The sequence below is a fragment of the Ovis aries genome, chromosome 4 (assembly GCF_016772045.2).
Source record: "Ovis aries strain OAR_USU_Benz2616 breed Rambouillet chromosome 4, ARS-UI_Ramb_v3.0, whole genome shotgun sequence".
Classification (NCBI taxonomy): domain Eukaryota; kingdom Metazoa; phylum Chordata; class Mammalia; order Artiodactyla; family Bovidae; genus Ovis; species Ovis aries.
The window spans coordinates 50023517-50043733 of record NC_056057.1 but is presented as its reverse complement, the minus strand read 5'-3'; the positions used below and the strand labels follow the sequence as shown (position 1 = coordinate 50043733).

General features: G+C 33.2%; 2 protein-coding genes across 4 annotated transcripts in view; one reads left to right on the top strand and one right to left on the bottom strand.

Moving 5' to 3' along the window:
* The window catches only part of COG5 (component of oligomeric golgi complex 5), a 279105-nt gene that overhangs the window by 50338 nt on the left and 208550 nt on the right, over window positions 1-20217 (top strand). The window lies entirely within an intron of this gene.
* GPR22 (G protein-coupled receptor 22) lies at window positions 11115-19032 on the bottom strand. Of its 2 annotated transcripts, none has more exons than XM_015095264.3 (3): window positions 18644-19032; window positions 16679-17720; window positions 11115-15075 (listed from the first exon to the last, which is right to left on the bottom strand). In XM_015095264.3, the coding sequence occupies exon 3, from the start codon at window positions 15049-15051 to the stop codon at window positions 13750-13752; it is 1302 nt and encodes a 433-aa protein (XP_014950750.1). In that variant the 5' UTR covers window positions 15052-15075; window positions 16679-17720; window positions 18644-19032; the 3' UTR covers window positions 11115-13749. The 2 variants fall into 2 exon arrangements, with proteins under 2 accessions (XP_014950750.1, XP_014950749.1); XM_015095263.3 differs by having other exon boundaries at window positions 16780-17720.

The following is a 20217-nucleotide window of genomic DNA, read 5'->3' as shown; positions in this document are numbered from 1 at the left end:
GTGCAGGGTAATATCAGAATACTTATAAAAGGAACATACCAAAGGCTGGAGAAACTGCAATTAATGTGCAGTGTTTATGGATTTGCCCAGAATTTTAAAAATGAAACATGTTTCATATATTTAACATTTTAAATTTGGGAAAATATGTTGTTTTAAATATAGGAGTATTTTATAAAGTCTGCTCATAAATTAAAGTAACATAAAGCTGAAGAGAAACAAGATCTGAATATTAAAAAAGCAGTCTCAATCTGCATAGTACCTTTGTGAAGATAATGACTATTTATAATATGTCCTAATGACCAATTAATTTGACTTTCAGTCTCAGTTTTACTTGTATAAGTTTCATTTAATAATGTTTAAAAAATAATTTCTTATCTTTATTCATTTATTTCTGGGTATGCGGGGTCTTCACTGCTGTGCAGGCTTTCCTCTGGTTGTGGAGAGCAGGGGCTGCTCTCCAGCTGCAGTGCACAGGCTTCTCACTGCGGTGGCTTCTCTTGCTGCAAAGCACCGGCTCTAGGTGTGTGGGCTCAGAAGCTGTGGCTCCCCGGACTGTAGAGCACAGCCTCAGTGGTTGTGGGGTACAGGCTTAGTTGCTCCACGACATAGTAATATGATTTTATACTTATGTTTGGTGACTATTAAGTTCCTAAATTTGACCGAGGAAGGAATTTTGATAAGGTCTGCCATAGGTTATGTATTTTAATTTTTTTTTCAGAATAATCAGCTCAATTCTAGTGTTATTTAAAAAATTAAGTACTGCTCTCATACTGCTCTCATACTACTATCAATGGTTTAATAGAATAATTTTTGAATTTTTAAAATTATAATATTTTATTTGTGAAAACAATAAAGGTATATATTAATTTCTGAAAAACTAGAAAGTATAGGTAAACATCACCTAGGAATTCCTTTTGGGACATCTCTCAACTATTTCCTTGTACGTTACAACATCTATTATATATATTCTTTTATATTAATATTACATTACTTCCATGTTAATAAACATAAATATATCATTTTAATGCTAAGTAATATTCATATGAAAACTTTCTAAAAATTTCTGTAAATAGTCTATTATTGTTAACTGCTTTGTTCATTTTAATATTATTTACTAGTATAACTATCCTTTGATGACCATGCCTGGAGATATATTTTTGTACAATTATTTCATTGTTAGGATAAATTTAAGAAGTTGAATTCCTGGTCAGAGGTTATATTTAAGGTTTTTGCTTAATGTTTCAAAATGAAACTTCTTTCTTGAACTAATGTGAGAGAATATACCTATAACTTTGTCATCATTAATAGGCATTACCTTTTAAAAATTATTTGCCAGTCACACATGTGAAAAACAGTATATTAACTTATTTTTTAACTTATTCTGATTTGCAGTTTGTTTTTGCTGTGTTTGTCATTTGCTTTTCATTGATGAATTAGTTGTTACTGGCCTGTTTTCCTGTTGCTGTATTGGTTTGTAGACATGTATTCTTTACAAAATAGAGGTAAAATTGCTCTGCTTTATAGACGTCCCAGTTTATCGTACTCTTTCCTTTTTTTAAGTATAATTTTTATAATTACACCTTACAACTTTATAGTTACACTTGTTACTGTCTATCAGCCAGTCTTATTCCTTAGTCAGTTATTTCAAGGCTGTTTCCTTTCTGCTGCTTATCCAGGGACATGTGCTCCATTGTTCTTTGTTTGCAGTCTTTAAAAAAAATTATTTATCATTTTTGGCTGCACTGAGTCTTTGTTCCTTTGCACAGGCTTTTTCTAGTTGCGAGCAGTGGGGGCCATTTCTTGTTGCCATGTGTGGGCTTCTCGCGGTGGTTTCTCTCGTAGAGCACGGGCTCTAGGCACGCAGGCGTCAGAAGTTGCAGCCTGTGGGCTCTGGGGTATGCAGGCTTCAGTGGCTGTGGCACACAGGCTCAGTAGTTGCGGCTCGTGGGCCCTAGAATGCTTAGGCTTCAGTGGTTGTGGCACACAGTCTCAGTAGTTGCGGCTAATGGGCCCTAGAGTGCTTGGGTTTCGATAGTTGCAACACACAGGGTCAGTAGTTGAGGCTCACTGGCTCTGCAGTGTGAGCTAGTAGTTGTGGTGCACCAGTTTAGTTGCTCTGAGGCATGTGGGATCTTCCTAGACCAGGGATTGAACCTATGTCCCCTGTATTGGCAGGTGAATTCTTATCCACTGTATCACCAGGAAAGTCCCGTTTACACCCTCTTTGTAGTTATATTTGGCCTTGTGATATTGATGCTGACATTACAGTCTTATTGCCACTACTTTTGTAAGTGCCCGCAGCCCAAACCTTTTATGAAATGTTTGGGCAAGCGAGGGCTAAGTGCTATTATAATGAGCCTTATAAAAGTGCTTTTATGATTAAAAAAAAACTGCTTACAAGATAGGTGACTTATATATCATGGCAACTAGGATTTTATGGCTATTGCTGCTTGCTAGTTTTGACTGGGCATTTTATGACCTGTCTACTAGATCCTGTAACATATGTTACTCATTAAGATTTTAAAAACGTTTATGTAGTTTGAGAAGTTGGTTGTGTTGTGGAACCAGTAAGTCTATTTGTTAATATAAATGATAGTGATAGAAGAAAAGAAGTAAAAGCTTCTCATCTTCTTTCTTGGATTTGACAATAGTAATAAAATATTTAATGGTGTCCTTTATCATGTGTTCAAAGTGCAGTTTTATTTTTGTTTGTTTTTTAGTTCATTGTAATTATTCATATTGTATCTTTGAATCATTGATAGGTAAGATGTTTTAATGAGGACTAGAAATTTTGGGTAAAACAGATTTATCTTAAACTTAGTTGATGAAAATTCAGTTTATTAACTATTCATTTTGGAATTTTCTAGCAGCCATCTCTGCTAAGTGTCCTTCTCCTGATGTTAGTCTTTGCCTTAGCTTAGGTGGCTCTTTTGGTTTGTGGTTTTGCGGTTAACCATTTTTCTGCCACTGAGTTTTTCTAGAACTTTGTTGAGAGAGAATACTTATGAAAGATTTTTCTGAAAGTTAATCATTTTTTCCATTTCTCTTAATCAGTGAATCTTTGAAAGTAGGGAAGTGAGGATGAAAGGAATAAGTACATCATAATTACTGGGGTGCCTTTTTGTTTTGTTTTTGTTTTTAAGAATATCTATTTTCTTATCAGTTGGAAGTGCCATCTTTCTCTTCCAACTGGTCTGGTCTGCTCCATTGTTATTGTTCAATAACTAAGTCATGTGTGACTCTTTGCGACCCGATGGACTGTAGCATTCCGGGCTTCCTTGTCTATCACTAACTCCCAGGGCTTGCTCAAACTAATTAATGTCCATCGAATTGGTGATGCCATACAACCTCTCATCCTCTGTCATCCCCTTCTCCTGCCTTCAATGTTTCCCAGCATCAGGGTCTTTTCCAGTGAGTCAGTTCTTTGCACTAGGTGGCCAAAGTATTGGACTTTCAGCTTCAGCATCAGTCCTTCCAATGAATATTCAGGACTGATTCCCTTTAAGGTGGACTGGTTTGAGCTCCTTGCAGTCCAAGGGACTCTCAGGAGTCTTCTCCAATACTGCAGTTCAAAAACATCAATTCTTCAGTTCTCAGCTTTCTTTAAGGTCCAACTCACATCCATACATGACTACTGGGAAAACCATAGCTGACTAGATGGACCTTAATGTCTCTGCTTTTTAATATGCTGTCTAGGTTGGTCATAGCTGTTCATTCAAGGAGCAAGCATCTCAATTTCATGGCTGCATTTTGGAGCCCAAGAAAATAAAGTCTCTCACTGTTCCATTGTTTCCCTTTCTATTTGCCATGACGTGATGGGACTGAATGCCATGATCTTAGTTTTTAGAATGTTAAGTTTTAAGCCAGTCTTTTCATACTTCTCTTTCACTTTCATCTAGAGGCTCTTTAGTTCCTCTTTGCTTTCTGCCATAAGGGTGGTGTCATCTGCATATCCGAGGTTATTGATATTTCTTCCGGCAATCTTGATTCCAGCTTGTGCCTCATCCAGCCTGGCATTTCTCATGATGTACTCTGCATATAAATTAAATAAGCAGGGTGACAGTATACAGCCTTGACGTACTCCTTTCCCAATTTGAAACCAGTCCATTGTTCCATGTCTGGTTCTAACTGTTGCTTCTTGACCTGCCTACAGGTTTCTCGGGAGGCAGGTCAGGTGTCTGGTATTCCCATCTCTTTCAGAATTTTTCAGTTTATTGTGATCCATATAATCAAAGACTTTAGTGTAGTCAGTAAAGAAGAAGTAGATGTTTTTTTGGAACTGTCTTGCTTTTTCTATGATCTAATGGATATTGGCAATTTGATCTCTGGTTCCTCTGCCTCTTCTAAATCCAGCTTGAACATCTGGGAGTTCTTAGTTCATGTACTGTTGAAACCTATCTTGGTGAATTTTGAGTGTTACTTTGCTAGCATGTGAAATGAGTGCAATTGTGTGGTAGTTTGCACTTTGTTTGGGATTGAAATGAAAACTGACCTTTTCCAGTCCTGTGGCTACTGCTGAGTTTTTCAAGTTTGCTGGCATAGTGAGTGTAGTACTTTCACAGTATCATCTTTTAGGATTTAAAATAGCTCAGCTGGAATTCCATCACCTCCATTAGCTTTGTTCATAGTGATGCTGCCTAAGGTCCACTTGACTTCACACTCCAGGATGTCTGGCTCTAGGTGAGTGACCACACCATCATGATTATCTGGGTCATGAAGCTCTTTTTTGTATAGTACTTCTGTGTATTCTTGACACCTCTTCTTAATATCTTCTGCTTCTGTTAGATCCATACCGTTTCTGACCTTTATTTTGTCCATCTTTGCAGGAAATGTTCCCTTGGTATCTATAATTTTCTTGAGGACATCTCTAGTCTTTCCCATTCTGTTGTTTTCTTCTGTTTCTTTGGATTAATCATTTGGGCTTTCTTATCTCTCCTGCTATTCTTTGGAACTCTGTATTCAGTTGGGTGTGTCTTTCCTTTTCTCCTTTGCCTTTAGCTTCTCTTCTTTTCTCAGCTGTTTGTAAGATCTCTTCAGACAACCATTCTTGCCTTTTTGCATTTCTTTTTCTTGAGGATGGTTTTGATCACTGCCTCCTATACAGTGTCACGAACCTTGCTTCATCGTTCTACAGACACACTATCAGATCTAATCCCTTGAATGTATTTGTCACTTCCACTGTATAATCGTATGGGATTTGATTTAAGTGATTGACCCCTTTTCTCTGTTATCCGACCTAGTGGAAAATAAAGGGAACAACATTTTACCCACTCTTGTAAGAATGCAAGGCTTAATGATTAGTGTTTTGCATTTTTATTTTATACCAGTATTACTTTACTTTAACTTTTTTCATTCTGTTTGCTCTGATTTTTATTTTCTCATTTAATTTAATTGTATCTAAAGTTGGATGCTTTAAAATTTGTCTTGTATTTTCCTTGGGATGACATAGGATATAAATAATATTTACCAATTTTCCTTTCTTACTTCCTAACTTTAAGCATAGTTTTAGTTTTGGTTCACTTGCTTTTGTGAGAATCGTTTTGAGTTTGTAGATTTGTTCCAGAGAAACACATGCACACATATGCCTGTTAAATTTTATACACAATTTCAAAGGACTTAAGAGACTCCAGGAAATCCTGCACCAAAGTCATTGTTTATCTGAAATGTATTTTTTGGAAGATGTTTTTCTTTATGGTGTTTATATTCAATCACCTGAACTTTTTTTGTATATTTAAATTGTATTCATTAGCAGCCCATTTTCAGTAACACTAGTTTGCTCTGGAGTTCTGTGATTCACTGAAAATGCTAAAGAGCAAAAGAATTACAGCAGTAGATAATATCAGTGTTTTGGGAAAGAATTCTTAATGTAAGGTTAATAAGAAGTGTTCCCAGAGTAGTGTTTTTGTTCTACTCTTTGAAGTATTTAAATAACACTGATTACCAGTGTTACTTAAACTGTTACAGCATCACAGAGGAAATTAAAGTTGTCATAAACCACCAAAGAGTAGCTGATATTTCCTAAATTGTGTTGATGGCACAAAGGAAATTTCACTAATAAAGGAAAAAATTTGAGTGAAACCATCTACCTAATTTGAGTGACATCTGTTCAAAAGATACACAAAATGAATTTTTTAGTATTTTCCTTGTGAACTTAATTTAGAAGTAATCTATTTTGAATTGAAATGAGTAAAAACATGCAAGTATAGTGCTTACCTTCTGGTCAGAATAAGGTAATATTATGACAGACAGTAATTGTGTGATTTGTAATTAACTGAGTATAATGGCTGAATGAAGTAACACTTTACAGTATCGTCTTTGTGTTTGGTATTATTTTATCTTAGCGTATGATTTTTAAAGAAAAATCCTCTGGAGGAGGACATGGCAACCCACTCCAGTATTCTTGCTTGAAAAATTCCACAGGCAGAGGAGCCTGGTGGGCTACAGTACAACGGGCCACAAAGAGTTGGACGTGACTAAGCATGTATGCACATGTTGCCTAGAAAACTTTTTGGCAAATAAAATTTTTTTTCCGTTGGTCATGCAGCACAGTTTGCAGGATCTTAGTTCCTGCCCCAGGGATTGAACCTGGACCCACAGCAGTGAGAGCACAAAGTCCTACCACTGATCTGCTAGGGAATTCCCAAATTTTAGTTCTTAAGGAAACAAATGTCCTGGGGAACTGTAGTATTGTTGCAGGAAAAGGGACCTCTCTTGGCTCTTGTCTAACACTCGGAAATGAATTGTCCGAGGAGACACAAGTGCCAACAAAGCAAGAGATTTTATTGGGAAAGGGCACCCGGGTGGAGAGCAGTAGGGTAAGGGAACCCAGGAGAACTGCTCTGTCAAGTGGCTCACAGTCTAGGATTTTATGGTGATGGGATTAGTTTCCGGGTTGTCTTTAGCCAATCATTCTGACTCAGAGTCCTTCCTGGTGGTGCACGCCTTGTTCAGCCAAGATGGATGCAAGAGAGAAGGATTCTGGGAAGTGGTCAGACATATGGTGTCTCCTTTTGACCTTTCCCGAACTCTTCCGGTTGGTGGTGGCTTATTAGTTCTGTGTTTCTTACCAGGACCTCCTGTCGTAAAACAACTCATGCGAATGGTTACTATGGCGCCTGGCCAGGGTGGGCAGTTTCAGTCGGTGTGCTTCCCCTAACTCTATATAGGTCCAACTAAAAATTTTATAAGGTAAAATGAAGTGTGCTTACTTTTTTTTTCCTCAAGAAGGCACTGTGGCCTGAATTGAGTTCAGAGTTGCTTCTGTATCTTTTCATTTGATAGTTATTCGAATGTCTGTCGCTGTGATAGTCTATCTTCTAGTATATAAAGTAATGGTTCTTAATCTTTAGCACACAAATCATCTAAGGGAACTTATTAAAACTTGTTATTTGGCTGCAGCCGTAGAGGTTCTGCTTCATTAAGTAAAAGTAGGGCCCAGAAATTGGAGTATTCAGATAAACACCATGGAGATTCTGATAAAGGGGGCTATATTTTGAGAAGCTCTCTCCTAAATAAGATGGTCAAGGGAGCCTGACATGCTGCAGTCCATGGAGTTGCAAAGAGTTGGACACAATGGAGCGACTGAATTGAACTGAAACTGAAACAAGATTAATAAGTTTAAAAGTTGTTCCTTTCAGTTTCTCAAATATGTACTCATCCATTGGTATTTATCGGTCACTTTTTCTAGGGAAACATTATGAAAGGTTACATTAGTATTACAGACTATTATTGTATTATTTGGGTTAAAGACAGTTTATAAAGTTAGGTGGCTACAGTTTGCTAGCATTATGTTGTTTGCAAGAGGTGATACTTTGAAGAAATTTAATAGCAAAAGAAAGACTAAAGGTTTTTAAGAATTGGAAAGAAAATTCTTAAAGTGTAGCCATATAATTTGATTTTTTACATTTCAGCCTGCCCTGAGTGAGGTATTAACAATATTAGAGTGAAATACGTATTTTTGTTTCTTCTCCACCCAATCAGTATTCCATGAATAGTATGACATGTGGGATTGTGTGTGATATTAATGGCTGCTGTGTATGTGTCAGTTCCATGTATTAATATATTTCTCATTCCTATAGTCTGTATCTCATATGGCCCGAACTCTGATTAATTGGTATTAACATTTACAAAATTTTATGTTAATATGTTTTCATTTTGCATCACTTACTAGTGTTGTATGTCCTAAACTGTCTCTGCAGAAACTGATTCCTCATAACCTTATTGGCTTCTCTTGTTCCTTTTTCTTTTCTCCCTGAAAAGTTGGTGATGTGTTTTGATAGTCTGCCTTGCTGAATGGCTCTCAGAAATATATGACATTAAATAATTGCTTACATGGAAGCAGGGTGAGGAAAATCACCTCACTCCCAGACAGACTCAGCTCTCTATTTCTATCTTACTTGATGCTTCAGGGTTTGATACTGGTATGAAGTTAATATTGGTGGCCCTGACAGGAGTGACAGCACTTTTTACCACTTGTTGGTGTAAATACAAAGCTGTCATCCTTGAAAGCCATAGATACAGTGTATAGAGGTCTGTTAAAAAAAGAAAAGTGTGAATAGAAGGGTAGAGATACTTAGGGTTATTTTCACACGTTATTTTATCACGAGCCAGGGGAGACATATTACTGTGTTAAATTTGCTCATCTTTTTCTCTCGCAAAAATGAGTATTCTTTAGAAGGTGATAGCTTTCGTATAAATGATGAACCCAGTGTTCCATTTGTTTCTATATCTTAGTACTATTTTGTTCCAGTGTTTGTGAATTGTTATAGTATTCTTTCATTCTACTTATTATAATGTAATATAAGTTATCATATTACTGGTCTGTCTAGTCTGTTGACTACATTTTAATACTTTCACTGTATTGAATGATTTTTAGAAAAAGTCTTCAAATTAATTGTCTTTTGTGAACTCAAATCTATAATTCTATGTTCTCTTTGTATTTCTCTAAGAGTTAAGCATCTCTGAGTTTTTGTGGATCTATTTCCTAGTTTTTCTGAGTTTAATTATCTCCTTGTATTTCTTGTTTATAATAGGATCTGAGCTTCTCTCTTCCCTAACATTTATTGTTCGTCATCTCATGTTTAGCTTTCTTTGAGTTCACTTCGGTCCCATATTCAGAAGGGGTATATATGGGTATCCATCTCTAAGAAAATAACTGTCTAAAGTTTTCTCTGGTTTTTATATTTCTTATCTTACAGAGTGGAAATGAAAAAAAGAAATAGATTATTTTATGTATTTTTCCCTTGCTTTTAACTTCCATTTAGAAAACTAAGCTGTTCCACAATTTGTTATTACCTCCCTTACTTTTTGAAATGTAATTTGAAGCTATTTAATTATATTATAAAAAGTTTAAGTACTTGATATTTTATCAATACTGTTTTTCAGAAACTTTGCTTATATGATTTTTTTAAATTTTTTAAAATTATTTTTATGTAGCCATTGACAAAGAATGAAGGTGATATGTATATAATGAGTTGGATGGATAATTTATAATAAATTATTAGGAAAGACACAAAGGATCATATTTATATTTTTCACTTTGTATATGTCAAATTTTGCCAGTGTTTAAAATTTTTTATAATTAAAAAAATTACCAAAGAGGAAAATAATATGTTTAATGGAAAAACTCAATAAACCAATATGTGAAAAATATAAAGTAGATAATATAAAACATTGAATTGGAGTTTTCATTTTGAATATTCGTAATAACTAGAACATTCTTGAATAATGTTATTTTACTTAATTGAATTTTCTGCTTTGCCAGAAATTTTTGTCTTTGTTCTTGTTACCTATGTGTTAATGCTTTATTCAAAGCATAGTTTAAAATGTTCTTAGATCACTGAGATCCTCCTTTCTTGAGGCCCTTCTACGGCCATCGTTTTGAATTCTTCTGCCTCTTATGCCAGTTGGCTTTCTAGTCATTGGACACTTCGTTGATTCTGCCTTTATGTTGCCTGTCACATGTATATGCTCCTTTGCACAGCTGCAGCACTTTTTGCCAGGCCTTTCATTACCTATGGGGTGATGGCAGCAGCTTCCTATCCTCTGTGTTTTACCCAACCGTTTGGTTTTTCGGTTTCCCACTGCAGTGTCTTCATCAGCTCTTCTATTGCTTTTTTGTTGTTGTTGTTTGTTTTTTGTAGCTCACTTCCTACTGAGTTATTCCCCTGCTCAGATTTCTCTGCTGGCATTGAAGACCTCCATCTTTTGGTTCTAATTTAGTTTACCAGATAAGTTCTCACTGCTGTATTACTTTTCTTCTACAGAGAACTGTGTTTTCTGTTTCCAGAATACGCTTTTTTAGTAGCTTTCCTCAACAATCCTTTTATTTATACTGTTCTTAAATCCAACATAATTCTTTTCTTATTAAGAATTTGACTCTTTTAAAATACCACATTCTGATTTTTTTATAGGTATTTTCATACTTTTTACTACGTTGATTCTATTTTTTAAGCTCTGAGGGTAATACGTAAGTTTCTGCCATATAACTATCTTCCATAATGCCTTCTACTTTGTAAGGATTCAAATGTTAATAGAATTATGACGTTTACTTGACTGTATAGTTGTAAAATATAATAAAGCCAAAAGTTTTATTGGCTTTGGAAAGTAGTCTTGAAGTTACTGTGTTGAAGAAAGCCCTATAAATAAAGCACTTGCTCTCTTATACTTTTAGGTTTTTGCATTTAAAAGTCTAATCTCAGTGAAATCTCAGGAGTTTGATTTTTTAATGTCCAGAGAGCTGAATTTTGCTATAATTTTATTTGGGGGGTAAAAAACAGACCACATACCTAAAAATTGACTTATCATGAGTGAGAAGTACAGAATTATTATGAATGGCATTTTTAATTAAAGCATAGTTGTAAATAATTCTTTTTTAATATGTTTGAACATCTGTTGGGTGCAAGTTGGTAGAATAACAATGACCTTAAATTAGGAAACAAATCAAAAAACAGTAGTTCCATATCTTGTTGAGTGTTCTTCTTTAGTTAGTTTTTAAAATAATAGTTGTTTCTGTAGTTTTTAAGAACTAACACAGTTAGCTGTATAGAAATTGATATCTGTGAATGTGATTTGTGGCAAGTGGGTTAAAAAAATGATTTTAAGAAGATCCCATATTGAATTTATTGTTACCTTTATTGCTTTTGCATTTAAAACTTCATTCTAACATGAAAAATTTGCATTAATGCTTTTAAAAATAAAATTATTTGAAGCAAAGTAAAAAGTTTACATGTTATGGTAAGAGCCATTGTAAGAAGAATAAAAATAATTCACCTTTTCATTGACTAAGCATTTAAAAAATGGTTGTCTAAGCTTCTCATTCTTTCTTTTCAAGCTGAGATCAGCTATTGCAAACATATTTGTGACTTGTTTTTAAAAACTGAAGTTTTAACATAAATGTTTTAGTTTACAAGTTATGTATTATTTAACACTTAAGCTATCAGAGGTTATCTAGTAAATATGAATATCCTTGATTATAGATCATTGGGTACACTTCTGTATATCTGAAAGATGACTACAGGTGGGCAGAAATGCTTGTTAGTTGTTCTTGTGTCAAGTGTAGAAATAGTAATAGTTTAGAGGGAAACATTATAATATTTGCTATTTATTTCTTATTTTGTTTTCTTATTACAGAGAACAAGAAGGCAATAAGACAGTTTAGACAGATTTATTAGAAAAGTGGTTTTTAACTGAGTTTTTTGGCGTGTTTATAGACTTGAAGATGAAAAATATTTAAAACATAAAGGGTTTTTCTTAATATGAAAACTTTAAAAATAATCTGATTTTCACTTAGATTAAAAAGTCGATATGAAAATATTTATGCTCAGAAATCCAACTATAAAATTAGTTTAAAGATTTTAAGGAGTATATTAGAAGATACTCTGCTAGATATACTTATCAAACAAAAATTGTCTTGATGTTTTTATGAAATCCTGATATCTCTTTAGAGTTTCAAAGTATTAGTCCTACTTGTTTATGCTTCATATTGTCAAATTGGGGCATTTCTTTAATTCTATTAAAGAGTACAAAGTAGGGCAGAAGGAAACTGTTCCTTTGCTAAGATTTGACATTATGTCAAAATTATTATCAGAAATATATCACTATTAAATTTCTCATGTAATCTCAGTGAATTCAAGCTATTGCATGGTGCTCACTTCCCCAAGGTATAAGATAGTTCAGTAAACTAGATTGGGTGAATGTTATTTATTTACACAAAAGTGGTGTATTACTATTTTTTTTCTTAAGAGTCCAACATTTAATTTTTAATTATAGAAGACCACCTGGTGAAAGTTTCTTTCAATGAGAGATTGTTATTGAATTGTTTGACAAATTTTTTTTATTCAAAAATGAGTTGCTACTTGATTTAGTGAATACAGTATGAAAAAACAGAATAAAGAATTGTCCAGTTAACCAATTACAAGGTAGCAAGTATTTGCCTACTTTAAATAAATTATTGCTAGTTTTCGTATACAATGATAATTAGCACTTAATGATAGATTATTAGATTATAACAATTGGAAAATCCTTGTTTAATATAAGATTCTCAAACCTAATATCTATAGTTGGGATTAGTAATTTCATAGTTTTCTAATATGAATTGAGGATTGGAGGCAAATGCTTTAAGTTTATGTGTTGTAGAGTAAAAACCATTGGCAAGATTTATTGCCGCTTTAGTGATTTTCAGAGTTGAACTAGGGTATTTTGAAACACTTGGGAGCTCTGATAGTGTAGGAACATTGTATAAATTTTATTACTCTAAAGTTGCTATGTATCTAAAATTATAAGTAGGTGACTTTTCTATAATGACATAAAGTCTTTTCTCCCCCTGTTCCTAGAATTCAGATTTCGTAGTTAGTTTCTGTTATACAAAAAGTCCAACTTGAATATAAAGTTAGGATGTCAGTTTATTTTAATGTACTGGCTTTTGCCTGTATACTGTATTAATCCAGAGCATTTTGTTTAACTCAACCAAAGTGAGGAAGGAGGAAAGAAGCTTTGGTTTTCTTCCTTCTTTTTATTGTCAGTTCATTTGTATATTATAGGCATAGTGCCCTTGATCTTAAAAAATCAAACTTTTCTTCATAATAAACTTGAATTTCAAAAATTTCCCTGTCTTGATGTACATATACAGAGTTGTTTGTTTTTTTTCTTTTTGAATTTTAAAATCCTGATAAATCCTGCAATTTCCTACATTCCAAAAAGGATAAAGTTTCATAAATAGGTCATTATTTTTGATGCATCAAACATTATAGCAAGTAGACTATGTTAGAAAACATAATATAGCAGTATAGAAAATCCTGGGTTGTTTTGATTGTTTGGAACCCATAATTTTGGTTTCTATGTTAAAACACTATTCCAGTTATTAACATATAAATATATCTATAGTTTGTGGCTTAGAAACAATACACTTTATAAAAAAATGCAAGGATACCTGTGTCAGTTATATTTTAAAGTTATACAGTGTTTTAAGGCTATGTATTTATTCTTTAGAAAAGATGACTTACATGATTATCATCTGATGGACATAATATTGACAAAATATACACATGATATTACCTTAACAAACTGCCATGCAACAAATACAGTAAGTAATGAAGAAATTGAATATATATGACCTAATCTAATCTTGACATTTACATTGAAAGTTTATAACATAACCTATACTTAAATTGTTTTTCTTATATTTGGCAGTAATTCATTTTTTACAATTTAAAAATTTTGAATGTGGGTTTGGTGAAACTTGGACTTTCCCTAGTCTGTGACAACCTGAGGTACTAAACATTTTTCTCTAATTTCGCTATCTTCAAAGGTGATTTTTTTGTTTCTTTTAGGATCTATCCAAGAGTTGTGTATTACAGCATTATTAGGCATGGGATCAGCTTCTACTATGGAAACAACTCGCTTTTTCATTTTACTTTTTAAGACCTTTTGAAATTTTTGTCTAGTAAATGCATATAATAGAGGGTGAAATATAGTTGTTCCATAACCCATGACTAGAAAACACAACCTTAATTTTACTAAAAGGTCACTTGGGCCTAAACATAAAATGGTGGTATTTAAAACAGAAATTGGTGTCCAGCAGAGAAGAAATGTAGAAATAATCAATAAAGACATTTTGAAGACTCTTTTCTGCCTTTCTCGTCGTTCACGGTGTCGTTTCATAGCTCGCCGGAGAGCAATTATTACAGACACTGAAGTTCTAACACCAAAGACTACATTTCTCCCAGCACTGCCTTGTGACATGTCTGTAGTCTCATGTTGTGTGGTTAGAGAAATTGTCTTTTTCTTTCTTGCTTTCTTCTTCTGCCCTGTTGAGAATCTTGTGCCTATTCGAATATTGAGAGCCTGAAGTATTTTGCTGTATGTGATTAACATCACTATGACAGTGAAAAAGAATATTGGAATCTGTACTAGCAGATGATAATACATTCCCAGTTCTGTGTAGTATTCATTTGTGCTGACACACAAAAGTGTCTTGTTTTCCCATGTATTTCCACTTTGAAGGCTGAAAAAATTTACCTCAATAAAGGGAATCAGGAAAGAGAAAAATGAAAAAATCCAAATGGATATCATTAGCATTGCAGCTCTGCCCATTGTCAGAATTCGGTTTGCAGGCTTTACAGAGATGTCGTATCTGTCCAAAGTGATAGCGAAAACGTTGATTGCTGTTGAGACACTTGCAAAAGATACACAGGCCTCATGGAAACAGCAGATGAGAGCAGTGTTACTCTCCAGTGAAAGCAGAAGGATAACTATAGTTAGAGGAATACATCCCACACAAATGATTACATCAAGTACATGAAGATTCATTGTAATAATGTTACTGACAGAGTTGATTAAGTTGGATTTCATGCAGTAAAGTACCAATACGGTGAGGTTGCTGCCAAGTCCCAACACAATTTCTAACATAAGAAATCCGGTGAGAGACACTTGAAAGCTTAATGGATATGATAGTGGTTGGTACATATTGGTGTTGATGTCATCAATGTCATCTCGCACTGTAATGTTAGATTCAGACTGCATGTTGATTTCCAGAATGGGAGAAAAACACATTCTTTTGGAGCAGCTGTTTTTTCCCTAGAAAGTGAAATAGAATAAACTATTTGATATTCAGCAATTTAAATGACGTACAAAACCTGTGTTCATTGTGAAAAAAAATTTTATTGTGTACTTAGTTTAATTTTTAACTTTATAAACTGTTAATGGAAAATGTAGAAACACCAAGATAACATTGTTTTTGTAAAAGGAAATTGGCCCATTTGAAGAAATAACTATTGGGGATTGCTTCTATATGGTTCGAAATTATTTAATAAGCTAAAAAGGTTTTCCTTATTAGGGTTTTTCAAGGTTATTATTTGAGATGCAGTGTATTTTTGTATAATAAAACTACCCAGTATGCAAAAGTAATTTTAGCCCAGTGTTTTAAGATTTCATTTTAAATGTTGTGAGTAGGTGGGAAATAAATGCTGTTTTAACATGTTGTGGCACAGTTAGTATAGGTGTAATTATTCCCATGAGATTTCAAATGAACAGGACAAATGTTCATTTAAAATGATAAATGGCACAGAGCCCTAGTTTGTTTTAAATCACTTTGTCCTTGTTCCTGATTGAAATTCATATTCAGAAGTCTACAGTGTGCTTGGGGATATCTGGAGTTTTTTCCCATTGAAGTAGGGAAAATGATAAATATTTCATATTTTGCAGTGAAAGTGCTCACTGAACTTTACAATGAGCAAAAATTGGAACAAAAAAGACAGTAGTTTGGAATAAAACACCACAAACCTTGGTTAAAGAGCACTAATCACTTCTATGAATGAATGATTTATTTTGTGACCACACCCTTTCATATCATGTAGAAGGAGGAAATGGAAATTTAATATCACTTAAGAAATAGCCATTTTTTCAATGGTTTAAAAGAATATATCAATTGATTTTTATTAAGCAGAAATTTTTTAAACAAAAAATAAAATTTTAGGGAAAAAGGAGTATCTGAAGCCCATATTCTGAGGAATCTATTAAATTTACACATTCCCTATGAAACCTTTTGTATAAATCACCCAGTATATATCATTTTGAGGAACATTTTCAAAAAAAAACAACTCTTGCTAATTCATGCATATTTATGTTTTAATATAGAAGTTTAGAGTAATTTATAAAAATAATGTCTGATTTGCTGGGCTAAAATGCCAGTAATTTGTATATTAAAATATAAATGATACAACCAACTATATTTCACATTTCAAGTACAGCATTTTGCCTGCAAAATCATAACAAATTATAAAAGCTAACAATTTTCAGAACTTATGTTAGCCTTTCACTTGTTGTAACCTTTGACAAGTTTTAGAATACAGTTTTATTTATGCGTATTATTTTAGAGGTAGTATTTCAGAAACACAAATGCTGATAACAATTTCTTTTGAGCTTGATATAAAGTATTACTAAAGGCATATATTTGAGTAAGTGAAAGTCTTAGCCAGCATTGAAATCCTATAAAAATGAGAATTTTAAAGTGTGCCAGATTTTCAGAACTGACAGATTAAAACATCAGATCTTTGTCACAGCAGTTAGAAGTGTCAATTTTAGACAGTAACTGAGGGAAAGGCATTGAACTGTAGATCAAGATTCTTTTCTCTTGTAAATGTTAAACAGTGCTGTGGGCTGCATGCATCTTCTGACCTACCTGTTTGTTGTTGCCTTATGGGCCTTTTGGCTCACTATAGCAGTTTTCCACAAAATGATAACATGATGTCATTGACAGATTTGGACATGATTTTTTTTTACCTGACAACATGAAGTAGCTGTGTTTTATTTCATGTCTTGGAGGAATTCTTTCACTTTTCTCTTCAGTACTTCAACTGCATGAATTGTAAGATTTAGTTGGCTGAAGGATTTCTAAAGATCAGTACAAAATACTTGTGTTTGTTTTGCCTTAAAAAGTCACAACGGAGAGAAACTTCCTCAAATGATAAGTGTTATGTTTCCCTTTGAGAGAGTTTATGATGATGTTTCTTTATTTTCCAGAACATGTGAAAACAGAAAGGAAACATAAAGTTTCTAGCTTCTAAAATGTTTTTAGACATCCTTTTGTTACAAATGTAAATCTGTTTGTATAGCAGTCCTCATTACTTTGAAATGATTTCTTGGTCACATAACTTGCTTTGTTAGTCCAGTCCATGTTCTCTTGATAAAAACCATCTGCTATTTAATTTGGTTTGTTTTCATTAGAAGAGGACACATAATTGGTCATAAAACTCAGATGGAAAAATTCTTTAGTAATATTAATTGATAGGAATATCTGAATATTTAGTGCAGAAAAATACTTGGTAAAGCTTCATTAGCTTGCTGATAATGTATGTCATTTCTTTTGGCAATCCACGTTTCATTGTTTCTTCAAGAATTGGTGGCTCCACGATTCTGGTAATGTTGTAGTATAAAATTCTCCTTTAAAAATGCTCATCATTTTGTTTTCAGGGTTTTTCAGTTAAATTGTTTTTCATTTTGTGGCTATTTTATATGGCATCTTCTTAGGATTATTACTGTTGATGTGTTATAATCCCAGCAATCATGTAGACCTCTATTCTCCAGTTTTAACTCCTTAATGTCTTAAAATCATGTGTTGTAAGAATATCCTGCAGTTTATGGTTCAGACAGCTAGGGAGATGATGGATCAGATGCATTCTTCATATTGTCAGTTGTAAATACTGAGTTTGCTGCTTTGAGCCCTTGTGAAAAAGAAAAAAGTAGTTAAGCAATAGGGTTCTTAATAATTTCAATTAATTGAAAGTTACTTTGGTTGTTCTTATTTAACACCATACACAATATTTGTTATCAAAGTAAGGAAACTGTATGTATTATTAGAGCCATAGCTTATGCATGAATTTAAAGGTTTCTTTAAATAAAAATATTCTCTTTTCCTAACGAAGATTAAAAATTATGTTATTCAGTAACAGTTAACATTACAGACATTGTGTTTTTTTAAACCAATTTCTGCTCTCATTTTAGAAGTTAAGGAGTATTTTCAGAGATTATGAGCAATTAGCATACATTGAAAGTACTGTCATTCCTTCTTGTCTTTATAATAATTTAATAGTATTTCCTGCTGTAAAATATTATAGCTTGCTTATTAGCACAGGGTTTGAATTTTAACTGGTTAAAACAGATTCCATGATAAATACTATAAATTTCCTTGATGAACTGTTCATGTAGTTGAAATATAAAGGGTGATATAAAATGTAACTGCAAATTAAATAATTTTCAGTGAACATGCCCAATAATAAACTTAAGCTAAAATTGAGTAATAATAGCTAAATAATAAACCTGATTCTTTCAAGAAATATAATAGTTTTTTGAACACTTGAGAAAGACTAGTGATGACATTAGGATATTTAGTAATCTGAAGTGACTTAAAAAGCTGGGATCTTCATCGTGATTCAACAAAGAATATTCTTTATATTTAACATACCATCCTAAAAAATTACATTTAAAACATATCATATCTTAAATAGATCTAAAAGATACATGTTTAGCAATAAGTAGAATTAAGCAAATAAACTCTTAAAATTTAGGCTAAAATTTTTCAAAGTAATTTTACCCCACTATGCTGGTTCAAAAGCAGCTGAATACTATAATAAGGAGCACAGCTTACCTCTGCTAAAGATTTGAAAGATTCTTGATGTAGTTGAAGCGTTTCCAGTTTTGATTGATTCATTTTGTTCACTGGTTAGTAGAGGACCGGGAAAGAGGGTCATAAACACCTCTTCGGAAGAGACCTTAATGAAAATATGTGTCTGTACTATGCCATTGTTTCAGCAGTACTGCTAATGTATGGAACATGTAGTGCTGCTTGGAGGCTGCTGCAGTCTCTCACTCTTCCTACTGTGGAATCAATAAGCATCTGAAAATACATAATGAAAGTAATTTAACATACTGAAGGCTTCTTGTCTCCAGAGACAACACTTAGATTCAGTCTTTCTAAAAGGGAATGGCACTGCTTTTCAGAGGAAAGCCTGTTCTGGGCAGCTTTTGCAGAATGACAGCCTACCTTGTCGCTTCTCTCCACTGCAGAGAGATGCAGTGCATTCACTAATTTTGATTGGTCAGTTGTATTGGGCTTAAATTGTGCTTCATATGTATAGCAGGGGTTTTTCATCCCCCACTGTTTTATATAAGGATGCTTTTTTAAAAGGCTATATTTATAAATGGTTGTGTGTTGCTCTTAAAAGAACATGAGTAAATCAGTCTTTAAAAATGCATATTCCTTTCTGGTTTGTTGTTCACTTATGCCAAACATCAAAAAATACAGGGAGGTGGCAGGGGGAGGGGGTAAGAAAAAATTACATAGTAAAATGTATGTATTCTTTTTAAAGCCTTGGATAATTGCACTTGAAAATATTTTAGTTGTATATATGTTTTAGGTTGAGATTCTTTGTTCTACAAATAGAAAGCCATTGCATCTTTACTGCGAACCAGATTGAATTTCAACTAGTTTGTTTGTATTCAAGTCATTTTCTCTGTGTATTCCAAATTTTTGTGAACATCCAAAGGTGTTAAATATTATTATGACTGCAGTAGTCATTCATTCAGGTATTCATTCATTTCATTCATTCATTCAAAATATCAATAACACTTGATTTAAGGTTGTTATACCCTACAAATATTCTTTAAAATTCCATTGCTATTTTAAAAAAAGTATGTAAAGATTTAATCACCTGTATTACTTTTGTTGTTACTACTCAACCTTCACCTCTGGTAACCCATTTTGCTCAGTAGATACATACTGGTCATGTGCCATTGTATTTTATTTCAGCTGATTGTTTCTGTTTTTAACATGTGTTCTTTTAGTGGATTGCTGTACCTTAATATTATATGCAGCTGCATGTTAAAGTTATTGGGTGAATATATTGGTAAAGGAAGTTAATTATGTATCTTCATAAGTTACAAAGCTAAATTATTTTTGGGATATTCTGTCAAAAGAATTAAAATCAATGATGGAAGTAACTTAAAATATTTAAATTTAAATTTATATTAGTTTAGGTTGTTCAATTGCTAAGATGTGTCAGACTGAATAATTTTCTGTTTTCAATATTGAACACATTTTATTGAGGAAAACTATTTTTTTAGACTTGAATATATAATATGACTGGATTATGTATCTCAATAAACAGAAGACATGTTTCAAATCATTGAATTATTAGAATATTGATTACCCACTTCCATTAT

Excerpts from the sequence above, each read along its gene's own strand:
- GPR22 (XM_015095264.3), bottom strand. The coding sequence starts at position 15,051 with ATGTGTTTTTCTCCCATTCTGGAAATCAACATGCAGTCTGAATCTAAC.